The 15,864-nt window shown below is 39.7% G+C and overlaps 1 protein-coding gene across 1 annotated transcript in view; it reads left to right on the plus strand.

Moving 5' to 3' along the window:
- LOC122564929 (kelch-like protein 20) overlaps positions 1-15,864 on the plus strand; it is a 45,956-nt gene that overhangs the window by 16,608 nt on the left and 13,484 nt on the right. Inside the window, exons 5-6 of the mRNA XM_043720424.2 lie at positions 10,776-10,891; positions 13,313-13,496. Of these exons, the coding sequence (XP_043576359.1) occupies positions 10,776-10,891; positions 13,313-13,496 (300 nt within the window). The remainder of the gene's footprint in view (positions 1-10,775; positions 10,892-13,312; positions 13,497-15,864) is intronic.

The raw sequence follows: 15,864 nt of genomic DNA on the forward strand, positions 1-15,864 counted from the left end.
TAAGATTTTGCGGGCCACTGTTTACAAATTTCAAAGTATGCACGTCTTTCCTCCTGTACAATATTCCGGGTACATTTTGTAAAATTGAAATAAACACTGCAAAATTATAATGGGATTTTTTGCATTCTTTTATTGTATTGTACAATTTTGGTGAACTATTTACAGCATTGTGGAGTAACTTGCAGTATTTCAGGGGTTACTCACTGATGATAACTTCAGTACAGGAAGTCTAGTGTGTAAAGGATAATATTGTTCAGTGCTAGGCTCTTTTTCCTCAGAATCATTGGATTCCTACAGTGTGGGGACAGGTCCTTCGGCCCAACAAGTCCACACTGACCCTCCAAAGAGTAACCCACCCAGACCTGTTCCCCTAACCTATTATCCTATATTTATCCCTGACTAATGCATCTAACCTACACATCCCTGAACACTATGGGCAATTTAGCATGGCCAATTCACCTAACCTTCACATCTTAGGACTGTGGGAGGAAACTGGAATATGCATTATGTGGAGAATGTGCAAACTCCACACAAACTGTCGCCTGAAGCTGGAATTGAACCTGGCGCTGTGATGCAGTAGTGCTAACCACTGAGCCACTGTGCAGCCCCAACATAATGGCATAGACTCAAGTTATTCTTGAACTCTGAGATATCCGTGTTACCATCTTTCTGTTAGTTATCATGATCTTTCAGCACTAATATTGATTTGAGACTGTATGATATAGTTTGGCTTGGCAAATTAAACTCTTGGCTTTTGGCATCAGTTAGTCTGGCCCTTTAATAACTGCAGCCATCTGGTGACAGCAGTAACTTTTATGAAGGTCCATGACGATTATTGAATTGATGTGAATTAAATTAGCTTTATTTTCACTTGTACTCCAAATGAGTAATATGAAAAGTTGATACGTTTCCACTTACAGTGCCATCTTAGATTCAAAGGAACCTCTGTACATTTGCTTCAGTTACAGACTAGTTAGTGTAACAATGTCCCCAACACTCAGTGCCACTGTTACTGAGTAGAGAAATGAAGAAAAAAAGTTACACTACAGCTTTACACAGCATAACCATTGGTTTTTTTTTGGTTTTTCTGACCAAAGTTTAAAAAGATAAACATGGCAGACCAGCACAGGGGGCAACCATCTAGTCTGGCCACTGACTGCTGCCGTGCTCTGCTGCGGGCCACTGGTCTCTGGTGTCCCCCTCCTGGTTGCTGGAGGAGCTGCCGACTGCCGCGCAGCCGAGGCCAAGATAAGGAAGGAAAAGAGGGAGAGAAAATAGAAAATGCGTGAGCAGAGTGGGCGATCTCCAACTGGAGTGTCCCACTTCACTGCCACCTTACCAAAAGGTATACAACGCATACCACTGTGACATTTTAACTACACAGTAATCAAATCACAAATTATCAGATAAATTCATGCAATCCATTCAGTTGTAATAGATTAAAATGATATTCCTAGCACTGTTTTGACTGGTTGCTGGAAAATGATAACTCCGCAAGAGCAGGATCAATCTGTTTTGGTTTCTGAATTAGAGCAGAAACTGTGTTGTAATCCTGCTTACAGAAGCTCATAGTTGGTGATCTCCAACGATTTAAAGAATAACAACTCAAAAATTTGCCTTTTTTTGACTAAATTTGTTTAACTTAGTGCTTAATTTGTGCTCTATAACAATTACATTTTAGGAGTCCTATCTTGACTGTTAATATCAGCTCAGCTCAGTAACTTTCTGATACTTCCAACCAGACTGTTGTAAAAGAATACATGTTGAAGTTACATTTTTTTCAGAAGTTCTTTCATAACTTGAACCTGTTTTGTTATTTGAATTTCTTTTTCAAAATAAGTCTGTAGATTGAGGGACCCGCAAATACCTTCCATTAGCAATTATTGACACGAACAACTCTGAAACTTGTATGATAATGATTTCCTGCAAATGTCCTGCAGTGGTTTATGGGATTATAAAGCATTTCAGGTACTTAGTGTTTTCTTTACTTTAAACACTATGACGTTTAAACTTTGTTTCTGAACTTTATGAATTGAATGTGTGATAGGAATTTAAAAACCATTAATGGACTACCATTCCGTATTTTTTTAAAATTGTTCACTAACTGCAAAAGCATAACTTAATTTCATTTTGTTTAATCATCTAATTTGGACAGAATACAAATAGCACGATGCTATAATTGCTAAATCATGGTTAATACCTCCCAGGACCATTTATAATGGAACTGTCATCAACTCCAGCACAACTTGACATGCCTGCAGTTAACACGATGTTTATATGTTCTGAAAAATAACTGCTCAGCTGAAATATGACCCTGGATGTTCTGTACTTCAGTGTGTTTGATATTTATCACTGAGGATTGATGTTTTCACTCAAACTCTGTCCTGTACATCATTGCTGGAAAATTGTGCTCTCCAAATAGCAGCATAATTCCGCATTGAGAAACTTAGAAGTTTTTTTTAAATACATGGAGCTGCTGACTGACATTCTAAATGATGTCAACTGATTTGATCCAAAGTTTATTTTTCATGAAGTATAATTTCCCAGTAGAGATGCATTTATTAATATTCTCCTGTTGCCAGTTTTAAATCTCTTCCAAAGAGAAATTCCTTACCAATTAAGTTTCGATTATCTTTCCTTCTCCAACCAGAATTAGGTGTATGGACCTTTTCATTGCATTTCTCCTAAATCTCCAGATATTTACAGCAATATCTGAGTCAAACATGATGTCTCATTTGGAGTCACTGTCAATACTTCATAACAGTAAAATACAACATTAATGCATGATAGTGGGTTCAGTCTAATTATATTATGTAAGTAAAATCCATTTGCTACTACAGGTTCCATATTTTTATGTCTGAGCAATGACATTGGTTGCTGTTTGCTTTTGGTGGATCTGCTAGAGATGCTTAATCTATATAGCCTTCTGACTGGTAAGGGCCTGTGGTCGTTATAAAACAAAATGGGCTGAAATTGCAGTCTCATGTTCCAGAACTGTTGTGCTGTTTCTTTTTTTTCATGTTTATCAGTGGCTCGTTGCTCTAGGGCAAGAACAGAGATATACAGAGATTTTGCTTAAAAGAGAAATAGGGTACTTTTTTTTTCTCTTTGACAGAGGACACTTTCAGTAATCCTCTTGATCTTCTGCACTTTAAATCCTACTCTAACCATGTCTGATGTCTACTGACATCATCTGTACTTCATGCACATACTTTTTACATTTGGCATTTGTCATTGGAGCAGAGAAGATTAAGAGATGACATTTTATTGAGATGTTCACATTTATGAACAATTTTGAAAGGATAAATAAGTATATTCTGTTTCCACTAATTGGTATGTTAGTAAGTGGGGTCACGGTTTCAAGATTATCAGCAAGAGAGTAGGAGTCAGATGACAAGAAACTTCTTTACTCAGACTTGTTAGGATTTGGAATGTGCTGCCTGGAAGGGTGGTGCAGGCAGATTCCATTTGAAGTTCTGAAAGAGAGCTGGATATCTATTTGAGAGTGAAGAATTCAGATGGCTCTGGAGATAAGGCTGGAGAATGAGACTAGCTAGGTAGTTAATAGTTATTTCTAGCTGCTCTTAGCTTTATTATTTCTGTTTTAATTTCGTTGTGTGTAATCAGACATTTTTCAATGGGTAATGCTTCTTGAGGTAACATTTTCATGAGGTAGTGTATTTACTGCGATTATTTCCCAGATCTGACAATAGTTTGAATTTTTTTTAAAAAATCAATGTATGTTTGGAATTATCTACTTTTTCAAGACAAGAGAATTGATATAGTAAATAACATCCTGACAGAAAAATGATTCCCTCCCTCCTCGTTCTTTCTCTGTGCTCTCTAACCCTACACTTGGGCATAGATCAAAACAAAAGGAATCCTGATATTTATATGATCCCTTTCCCATATGTTTTAACCAAGATACAGCTTCTAAATATGATGTTATTTTCTCCCCCAATGGAAAATGGAGCAGAGACTCCAGCAATTTAAAATATTTTCCTTTTCCTTCCTGCTCCAACATTCTTGCTACTGAGAACATGAGGAATATTGCTAGTTTCTTCATTTGAAGTGCTGTTCTCCCAGCTGCTCACCCTGAGAGCTTGTTACTTCAAATGCAGACTGTGCTGTGGACATCACTAATAATTTCTTTGCTGAAGGACATCATGCACTTGTATAGTTGTGCATGTAAATCATCTTTCAAGTTGAGATTGTGAGCAGAATTTAATGTGATTGATCCCAATTCAACACACCAGTCACAGACTGCTGGTGTGGAACCCAGGTTGCTTTTGAGGGAATACCTGAACAGTATGAGTGTATATTAAGCACTTAAGTAGCCAACTTTGAGCCTTCCCTAGGATTGATGAGTAAAAGCTTTCTTATTAAGGGGGAAAAAAAGCTGGGGGTTTTTTCTGAGCAACATCTGTGTTATCTCCTCTGGAAATCCTGTCTGCAAAGAGCTACTGGTTCATCAGAATTGCTGAGGGACCTAGGGCACAGATGAATGAGATCAGGGTAAAAGGTTGTGGGAGGAAAGTCATAGAGTTAGAGATGTGCAGCAATTTTGCTTAAGAGATGGGTTTTTGTTTTCCACTTTTGCTTAGCAAGCTTTCAGTAATTGTCTTGGTTTTTGCACTTTAAATCTTTCTCTATTTCAAATGTCAGTTGACATCATCTGTATTTCATGCAAACACATTTTACATTGAGATTTGTTTTTGGAGCAGAGAAGTTTGAGGTGACCTTATTGAGATGTTCACTTTTATGAACAATTTTGACAGAATAAAGAAGAATATTTTGTTTCCACTAATTGGTATGTCAGTAGGTGGGGTCACAGTTTCAAAATTATTAGCAAGAGCGCAGGAGTCAGCTGATGAGAAACTTGTTTACTCAGAGTTGTGAAGATTTGGAATGCACTGCCGAGGATAATGGTAGAGGCAGATTCCATATGCGGTTTCAAAAGAGAGCTGGATTTCTATTTGAAAGTGATGAATTTAGATGGTTATGGAGATAAGGCTGGAGAATGAGACTAGCTGGGGAACTGTTTTGGGCACAGACATGATTGGTCAAAAAGCTGCCTCTATGCTATAAAATTCTATGAAACAGACCCTTGGTTTCAACTCTTCCATGTTGACCAGATGGCCTAAATTGATCTAGTCCCATTTGCCAGCATTTGGCCCATTTGGCCTAAATCCTTCCTATCCATATACCCATCAGGGTGCCTTTTTAAATGTTGTAATTGTTCCAGCCTCCTCCTCCTTCCTCTGGCAGCTCCTTCCATACATGCAGCACCCTCTGTGAAACTGTTGCCCCCTTAGGTCCTTTTTAAAATCTTTCCCCGCTCATCTTAAACTGATGCCTTCTAGTTTTGGGCTTCCCCCTGTAGTAAAAGACCTTGGCTATACTCCCTATCCATGCCTCTCATGATTTTATAAACTTGTATAAGGTCACTCCTCAGCCTCTAACGCTCCAGAGAAAACTGCCCCAGCCTGTTCAACTTTTCCCTATATCTCAAACCCTGCAACCCTGGCAACATCCTTGTAAATCTTTTCTGAACCCTTTTGAGTTTCACGACGTCCCTCCTATAGCAGGGAGACCAGAATTGAATACAGTATTCCAAAAGTGGCCTAACCAATGTCATGTATAGCTGCAACATTACATCCCCACTCCTATATTCAATGCACTCACCAAAAGCAAGCGTATCAAATGCCGCCCTCACTATCGTGTCTACCTGTGACTCCACTTTAAGGTTCAGTGAACCTGCACTCCAAGGTCTCTTTGTTCGGGTGTGGAGGAAGTGGGGTAAAATGGGAGAGTGAGAAGGTGGGGGTGTTGGTCAGAGGCAAGAGCAGGGACTTGATTTTAGCAGCCGTCTTTCTTGCTAAATATTAGGTCTCTCACTGAGTGCTTTTTTTTGAAAGAGGTTCCATAATGAGCCTTATTGACAAACTGAAAGCGAGTAGGCATGTTTCCCTTATGGATCTTGTTTCCCCAACTTGAGTTTTCCCGCTGACTGGAGACTGATGTGGAGTCTCCCCGCAAAACCAGGGAGGCCAGCACCAAGTATTTACTCAGGAACAGGGCATTGTCGTCGATGTGAATACTGAGTCACAAATAAGTAGAATGGATGGCTTTGAGGTATGTAGAGAAGAGGTGTTGGAAATCCTGGAAAAGGTGAAAATAGATAAGTCCCCTGGGCCTGATGGCATTTATCCTAGGATTCTCTGGGAAGCAAGGGAGGAGATTGCAGAGCCATTGGCCTTGATTTTTATGTCCTCTTTGTCTACAGGAGTAGTGCCAGAAGACTGGAGGATAGCAAATGTGGTTCCTTTGTTCAAAAAGGGGAGTAGGGATAACCCTAGTAACTATAGGCCGGTGAGTCTCACTTCTGTTGTGGGCAAAGTCTTAGAGAGAATTGTAAGGGATAGGATTTATGCACATCTGGATAGGAATAATGTGATCAAGGATAGTCAGCATGGTTTTGTGAAGGGCAGGTCGTGCCTCACAAACCTTATTGAATTCTTTGAAAAGGTGACGAAGGAGGTTGATGAGGGGAAAGCGGTAGATGTGGTATATATGGATTTTAGTAAGGCATTTGATAAGGTTCCCCATGGTAGGCTACTGCAGAAAATACGGAGATATGGCATTGAGGGTGAGTTGGAGGTTTGGATTAGGAATTGGCTGGATGGAAGAAGACAGAGGGTAGTAGTTGATGGCAAAGTTTCTTCATGGAGTGCCGTCACTAGCGGTGTTCCGCAAGGATCTGTTTTGGGACCATTGCTGTTTGTCATTTTTATAAATGACCTGGAAGAGGGGTTAGAAGGTTGGGTGAGCAAGTTTGCGGATGATACGAAAGTCGGAGGAGTTGTTGACAGTGAGGAAGGATGTGGCAGGTTACAGCAGGATATAGAGAAGCTGCAGAGCTGGGCAGAAAGGTGGCAAATGGAATTCAATGTAGCTAAATGTGAGGTGATTCACTTTGGGAAGAATAACAAAAAGATGGGGTACTGGGCTAATGGTCAGATACTTGGTAGTGTGGATGAGCAGAGGGATCTTGGTGTCCATGTACACAGATCTCTGAAAGTTGCCACCCAGGTAAATAGTGCGGTGAGGAAGGCATATGGCGTACTGGCTTTTATTGGTAGAGGAATTGAGTTCCGGAGTCCTGAGGTCATGATGCAGTTGTATAAAACTCTGGTGCGGCCGCATCTGGAATATTGTGTGCAGTTTTGGTCGCCATACTATAGGAAGGATGTGGAGGCACTGGAACGGGTGCAGAGGAGGTTTACCAGGATGTTGCCTGGTATGGAAGGAAGATCGTATGAGGATAGACTGAGACACTTGGGGCTGTTTTCATTAGAGAAAAGAAGGTTTAGGGGTGACTTGATTGAGGTGTACAAGATGATTAGGGGGTTAGATAGGGTTGACAGTGTGAACCTTTTCCCACGTATGGAGTCGGGTATTACAAGGGGGCATAGCTTTAAATTAAGGGGGGGTAGATATAGGACTGAAGTTAGGGGTAGGTTCTTCACTCAGCGAGTCGTAAGTTCATGGAATGCCCTGCCAGCAGCAGTGGTGGACTCTCCCTCTTTATGGGCATTTAAGCGGGCATTGGATAGGTATATGGAGGATAGTGGGTTAGTATAGGTTAGGTGGGCTTGGATCGGCGCAACATCGAGGGCCAAAGGGCCTGTACTGCGCTGTATTCTTCTATGTTCTATGTTCTAAGTTTCCCACTGCAACATCTTGTTTTAAATCCAGTCCCATGTTTGAGTTCAGCAAGTTTTTTTTGATGGTTGTTTTTATGTGGTCAGAGCAATTATAACCAATGTTTCAACATTTATTAAGTTGGTATTTTCTAAACCTTCCTTCATTTATATATCCTTTCCTTTTCTTGTCTTCAAATATAGTTTCAAAAGCCACATGGTATTAATTGCCTTGAGCTTTTTTTAAGGCATGTGACCTTTGGTGCCATTTTCATGGTCACTCTATCCACATTGCAATTTTTTTTATAGGCAAGGCATAAATATTCCATTCGGGCTGTTCTGTCAACTATATAAGCAGTTTGAATGGAACAGCAGCACCAGCATTTCTTCATTGACAAATTGCTACATTAGAGTAAATGTACATTTTTTGGTTTCAATTTAAATACATTAGAAGCCACAGTGAGCATTTATGATGGAAGATATGTCTTTAACTTGAGAAACTAATTGTATAAATCTTCAAGATGTGAGTACTAAACACACCAATATATTGCAGTTTTTTCCCCTCGAAGAATTGCTGTTTAACTAAAGATTACTATACAGAATATATTGTTTGTCTTGAAGAAACCTACTACTGTGTCAAAATATTTTAATTATTCTTATGAATTCTATTTGAATATAATAGGCCTTGAAGTTTAACGCATTTTGTTGCAGTCTTGTTTTGAATGAACTTATCCAGCAGTGACTGCCCAGACATACTCCTCCGCACGGACAGGAAGGTACACACTGGAACCACTGACTAAAGAACAAAATGTTTGAGAAAATTGGGAAACTCCTGCTTCACTAACATTTGTGTTGTGAAAATCTTTTTAAATTTACAATTAGTTGCGATCGCTATTTGTGAAATAGGAGAACCTGCTTTTCCCTAGTAGTATTCAAATGTTCAAAGTAGTTGTTGACTGGAGCACATTTATGGACAGGTTTGCACAGAGCAAGTATAGGTAAGCATTAATAAAATGTGCATTTTGCCTCTTGAATTAACCATGCAAGATATCTGAATATAACTAATTGATTTCTATGATATTTGGAAGTGAAACAAAAACTGGGTACTTAAAATAGACCATCTATCTTAGAAAGAGAAATCCTGAGAAGAGATGGGCAAGACTTGGAATTTTTAAAAATTTAGTTCTGACTCTTCTCAAATTTTGTTTTAAGGGCTATCATGAGGTTGTAATTAACTATTCGAGAGTGTAAGCCATCTTTAAAAATATGAGAACCTGTCAGTTTTGTACTTTTATTTAATTCGCTGAATAAATAGTGTGTAACCCAAAATGTTTGCCCATCATTGCCTTTTTAGTTATTGAAGTCAAAAGCTGTGCTTCCCTTGATTTAAAAGTGCAGTTTATGGGTGCTGAAAGGCACAAATAAGACTACTTTAGATACTTTATTTCTTTACTAATTTCACATTGGAAGGTTCTTCATATAAATGCAGTAATGTCATAGTTTTTCAAATTGGTCTAGTTCTGTTTCTGGCATTTTTAAAAAAATGTTGCTCGACTAGTGCTTCGCTCTGACTGTAAGCTCTGTCTCCTATTATGTGTCTTCTCTGCATTTGCTGGTTTTATATTTTGGTTTTTGTGTTTGCTTTCAGGCACAGCTGTTCAATGTTCTATCATTCGCATTCAGTGTGGACGTTTTTTGTTTTGCTTCTTAACTTCAATCATTACTGCCTTTTTTTTTGTTTTCCACCAAAGGCTATTTTGTCCCTTATCTCTTGCTCTGTACCCTACCACAGATCTTCCTTTTTGTCTCCCTGCCATTTTACTGAAAATTTTAAATTTTGGCCTTCCTTCAGTTTTGAAGAGCCTTGACGTGAAAGGTCATGTCAGCTTCTCTCTCCACTGCTGCTGGTGGAGCAGTTGAGTATTTTACAAGATTTTCTGTTTTTATTTCTGGTTTCCAGCAACCAGGGTATTTTATTTTTGATTAGCTACTGCTGTTTGCCAGGAAATATTTTGCAGCCGACCCTGAGGTTCACCCATATGCATCTGCGTCCTAATTGCCAAATGCTAACTCCAGAAACTCTTTTCCTTCTGATGTGAAGGATTGTTGGATTGTACTCCCAGAGGATCTAAATGTTTAAACTTTTTATTTGTTCATTGCATGTAGGCTTTGCCTCTAATTGCCTTTCGGGAGGTGGTAGCAATTTGCTTTCTTGAACCACTGCAATCCTTGGAATGTATGGACACCCATGGTGCTGTTAGAAAGGGATTTCGAGGATTTTGACCCAGTGACCGTGAAGGAGCGGTGATAAAAGTCAGGTTATGTTTGACGTGGACGAAATTTGCAGGTTGTGGTACAAAGTACAAACAAATCCTGCCAAGTCTTGCCCATCTCTTTTCAGCATTTCTCTTTCTAAGATAGATGATCTATTTGAAGTAATAGTTTTTGTTTCATTTCCAAAAATCATAGATTATAGAATCCCTACAGTGTGGGGACAACAGGTTCACACCGACCCTCTGAAGAGTAACCTACCCAGACCCATTCCCTGACCTATTATCCTATATTTACCCCTGACTAATGCACCTAACTTACACATCCCTGAACACTGTGAGCAATTTTGCATGGCTAATTCACCTAACCTGCACATCTTTGGACTGTGGGAGGAAACCGGAGCACGCAGACACTGGGAGGATGTGCAAATTCTACACAGACAGTCGCCCGAGGCTGGAATCGAACCCGGGTCTCTAGCGCTCTGAGGCAGCAGTGCTAACCACTGAGCTACCATGCCGTCCTGACAAAAATATTTCGCAATTCAGTGCATTTTGCTGTGAAACTGTGAAGCCTCACCATCAGATTTCCTTAGTGACACAGTTTAGTATCTGTATTCCTGTTAGAGGTTCTTCTTCTTAGACAGTCCTTCAAACCAAGGATAATGTGCTTCCACTCTGGTTCTGTGCGTTATAATTTGACTAAAGAGTGTGGCACATTTTCTTTCTGTCTTCACTCCAATTCTTAATGAACAATTTTCATTCATTGTTTTCAGTGGTGACTTTTATTTTTCTCATTTCTCAGAGATCTCTTGGACGAGGCAAAAAATTATCTCCTCCTGCCACAGGAGAGACCTCTAATGCAGGGCCCCCGGACACGACCTCGCAAGCCCATCCGATGTGGCGAAGTGCTTTTTGCTGGTAAGGGAGGACAGTGATTTATCCAAAATGCCTAACTTGTTCTTAAAGACTTAATAACATGGTTTTGTAGTCAAAAGAGCGATGCTCACTGCTCGTTTCATAGCTGCCCACGATGAATTACTAACCTCTAGCATCAGTCACCATCCGGTACTCAGGAGATGAGATCACCAAGCTGTTTGAGTAACTAATCTGATGGAAGAATTACCACAAGCAGCAAATCAGGAAATAAAAAGTACTGATTACCATGCATTATTTTTTTCTCTCAGTAAATAATCAAAATAAAGATTGTGACATGATTATGGGAAATATCATAGGTTTTATGTTTATAGATTACTTGCATTCGAGGTAGTGATCTAAAACTAGATTTTCAGAACAAGGGCAGTTGCCTAATAGTAATTATGACTTGGTACACTGTTAGAAGCTCAGTTATACCTTACTCGACCAGTTTAGCTTTTTTAATTCACTTGTGGGACATGGGTAGTTGCCCTTGAGAAGATGGTGGTGAGCTGCCTTCTTGAACTGCTACAAGCCACGCGCTTTCGGTAGACCCATAGTGCTCTTTGGGAGGGAATTCCAGGATTTTGATCCAGTTGCAGTGAGGAATATATTTCCAAGTCAGGATGGTGAGTTTCTCTGAGGGGAGCTTACAGATCGTAGTATCTGACAAGAATTGTACACGAGTTGAAATTCATGTCAAATCAGTGATTCCATTCTGATTGTATCACTGAAAAATCAGGGAATCACTGTCAGCAACTTCTTGGATTGCTGCACTTCGTACCTTTCTGGGATTACCAGAGGCTACTGACAATAGACAATAGGTGCAGGAGTAGGCCATTCAGCCCTTCGAGCCTGCACCGTCATTCAACATGATCATGGCTGATCATTCCTAATCAGTATCCTGTTCCTGCCTTATCTCCATAACCCTTGATTCCACTATCTTTGAGAGCTCTATCCAACTCTTTCTTAAATGAATCCAGAGACTGAGCCTCCACTGCCCTCTGGGGCAGTGCATTCCACACAGCCACCACTCTCTGGGTGAAGAAGTTTCTCCTCATCTCTGTCCTAAATGGTCTATACCGTATTTTTAAGCTGTGTCCTCTGGTTTGGCACTCACCCATCAGCGGAAACATGTTTCCTGCTGCCAGAGTGTCTAATCCTTTAATAATCTTATATGTCTCAATCAGGTCCCCTCTCAGTCTTCTAAACTCAAGGCTATACAAGCCCAGTCGCTTCAGTCTTTCAATGTAAGGTAATCCCGCCATTTCAGGAATTTACCTCGTGAACCTATGCGGCACTCCCTCAATAGCCTGAATGTCTTTCCTCAAATTTGGAGACCAGAACTGCACGCAATACTCCAGGTGTGGTCTCACCAGGGCCCTGTACAGCTGCAGAAGCACCTCTTTGCTTCTATACTCAATTCCTCTTGTTATGAAGGCCAGCATGCTATTGGCCGCCTTCACTACCTGCTGTACCTGCATGCTTGCCTTCATTGACTGGTGTACAAGAACACTCAGATCTCTCTGTACTGCCCCTTTACCTGAACTGATTCCATTGAGGTATTAATCTGCCTTCCTGTTCTTGCCACCAAAGTGGATAATCATACATTTATCCACATTAAACTACATCTGCCATGCATCTGCCCACTCACCTAACCTGTCCAGGTCACCCTGTAATCTCCTAACATCCTCATCACATTTCACCCTGCCACCCAGCTTTGTATCATCAGCAAATTTGCTAATGTTATTGCTGATACCATCTTCTATATCATTAACATATATATTGTAAAAATCTGCGGTCCCAGCACAGATCCCTGCGGTAATTCTTGAACAGAAATAACATTTAACGACTAGTCTTGTTAGTGTCAAATGGAAAATTCAGGCTGTTATTATCGATTCTTTCTGTGAATCTTATCCGGATTTCAGATTCTCATTACACTTTTTTATGTTGTAGTTCAGTAGCCGTGTTGTCATCATGCATATAAATGTATCTGCACTACAGTTAACATTGGAGTCATTAGGAAATGGTACCAAAATCACTTCTTGTAAGTTGTTACTTTGAGCGCAATAGTTTCCTGTACTGATGTATCAATATCTAGTCAATTTATGGCTAATAAACTTTAATCCTTTTATTGAGCTGAATAAAACTGCAGAGCTAACATAGTTGATGGAAAAGCCTGGAAGGGCTGAATGGCATCCTGCTTCTATTTTTTGTGTAATGATATGGATCTATTTTATGTCACCCCCCAGGTTACCTGCAATAGAAACAGCTGCAATGTTTGTGTGGATAGTGACAAGGGAAAGGATAAGGCCATTCAGCCCCTTGAGCCTGTTCTGCCGCTCAGTGTCTGATGTGACCTTGTTGAATACTGAAGTTTTAAAATGTGCATTTGTTAACTTTTTTGTTTTGCCTTTTTGTTTTCAGTTGGTGGTTGGTGCAGTGGTGATGCAATCTCTAGTGTCGAACGCTATGACCCTCAGGCGCATGAATGGCGGATGATGGCGTCAATGTCTAAACGAAGGTGTGGTGTTGGTGTTGCAGTTCTGGATGACCTTTTGTATGCTGTTGGAGGTCACGATGGATCTTCCTACTTAAACAGCGTTGAAAGGTAACTTTGAATGTTCTGCTAAATAATCTATTTATTGAAGAAACAAAAGACTGTTCCTTGTTTCTTGAGTTACAACAATGAAGCAGTTGTAATATGGTCTCGTTGGGACTGAGCTTGTGGATTAAAATTCTAATGTGGTAAGTTGATTTCAGTCAGGCGAGAGTAGGGATATCAATTGGGCACTGTAGCATGGGCGTGGTGGAGGAAGTATCAGCTAGGGTTCCTTTTTCTGATCAGTAACTCTGATCCATACTCCAGAGTTGGGCTAGGTATCCTACAGATTACTGTCTAAGCTCAATAATGAAACTTATTGGTTTAACATTGTATTAACAGGTATTAAGTAAACCCTCCTGAAGTATGTTCCAGTTAAACATTTTAGGAGAAATGAGAGTGGGAACTTAAATCTTCAAGCCAAAAGCTGGTACATTACCAACCCAAAATAGTGAGGAAATTTGAGTAGATAGCAGGTGTTGTTTCGTGTTTAAAATTGTCATTAATCTTTTCATCATAACATTGATTTCTGAACCTGATCTTGAGTCAGAAGGAATTCCGATCTTTCAAATACTACTAAACTGGAGTTGTATTTGGCTGTGCACCAGCATCTGAGCCAAAAGGTAGAAGACAATATATATTTAACACTGACGTGCATTTACAGTTCATTGGAATTTTGAGATCAGTTTATTTAAATTTTAAGGTGATGCGTTGTGCTCAGTCATGCTAATTGGTACCCACTTCCTGCTTTGAGAAAAGTAGAACTGTGAGAATGTTTTCCATTCCCTGTGGAGTATGAATGACTGGTGAAGTAGCCAACGATAGAATTGAATAGTAGAAAAGGCTTGAGAGACTGAATGCTCTACTTCCGTTCCTAAGTTTGTATTACTTCAAAGGGCATCTAGTAAAAAGGTTGGCTTTGCAATAGCTGCAGTAATGGTGTAAACGCCACATGCTGAAGCAGACCAGAAGTTGTCTTGCATTAAATGCCAGTTGTCAATCGCATGTTAATTGATTGCAGATGACGGAGTTTAACTGGGATTACATTTCAGCACATGTGAAGAGAGACTGTGGTGTGGTCAGGTTAAACAATCTTATAATGTTTAATATTGCAATGAATAAAGATTGATTCCAGCACAACCTGTCAGCTATAATCTAAACAGACAGTGCTGGAGAAACTCAGCAGGTCTGGTAGCATCTGTGGAGAGAGAAACAGTTCATATTTCGAGTCTGTGTGACTCCTCTTTGGAGAGGACATTCTGAACAAAAGTAATATTTGACTCAATGTTTGCTTTTTTTTTGAGTACCATTCATCTAGTTGTTTGGACAATAATAGAGATATTGATTTAGTTGCTGTTATCTGCAGAATGAAAGCTCATTCGAAATGGTACAAACTGTGCAGTTAAATGCTCATGAACTGCTGGTGTTGAGTAAAACAGTGTTGCCATATCTTAACATCTGGTTTCATCCAACCAGCTTTGAACTTGATAAAGGACAGTACGTCATTTGGACTGATATTTCACCTATTTTCTACAGTTTACTAAATTGTGTCAACAGAGGTTTGAGGAAATAGTAACTTGTGCTGGGATTCAGTTGACAGATTGGTGGATTATTGTCTGTTTGCAATATGTAGTAGGCAATGTACAACTCTTCGGCTGTTTGTTTAAGCTGTCACCATTTTGACTGACTTAATTTGTCATTCAAGAAGCAGAGAACTATAGTTCAATGTCAGCTTTAGTTTCCAATGCATCTTTATAGAAAGGAAACTTGATTTTAAAATGTTTCAAAGAATATGTTCTGAGAAAGTACTACCGACTCATTAATTCTGTGTACTTGGGTCACTCTGGATTGCCTCCCTAACTAATCCAAAGGGCTAATTTCCATTTAGCCAAGTTGAACCTCCAGGGCAGATAACACTTTGTTTTTGAAAATGTGTAACAACAACAGCCAGTCCCAGATTGGTGTGCTTCTGTGAATTTACTGCAGGAGTAATGCTTTCTGACCGGTAATAAGTATACTTCATGTTTTTGCACTTCCTTAAGTTGGAAAACATGTCCCGTGACTTCCTTTAATTCACTTTGTGGTATCTCTCCTTTATTAAAATGTAATAGTCTTTAAGATTTGTCAGCCTCTGGACTTCTGCTTTAAATAATCGTTTTATATATATCTGTTTGTGTGTGAGCATTTACTTGTGTAATCAGGAAATAAAATCTAATGACTCAAAACATTTGGAGAAAAAAGTATTAACTAGCAAATCTTGTTACTGTTTTGAATTTGTCCCCATGAACAGCAGTTCCTTCACAGCAGCTATTCTTCCTCCAGTGTTTCTGGTCGGGAGACAATCTTGGTTTGATAGCTGGGATGGTAAATTTTGGAA

The sequence above is a fragment of the Chiloscyllium plagiosum genome, unplaced genomic scaffold (genome assembly GCF_037043375.1).
Source record: "Chiloscyllium plagiosum isolate Xiang-an unplaced genomic scaffold, Cpla_swu_hap1 HiC_scaffold_21, whole genome shotgun sequence".
NCBI lineage: Eukaryota > Metazoa > Chordata > Chondrichthyes > Orectolobiformes > Hemiscylliidae > Chiloscyllium > Chiloscyllium plagiosum.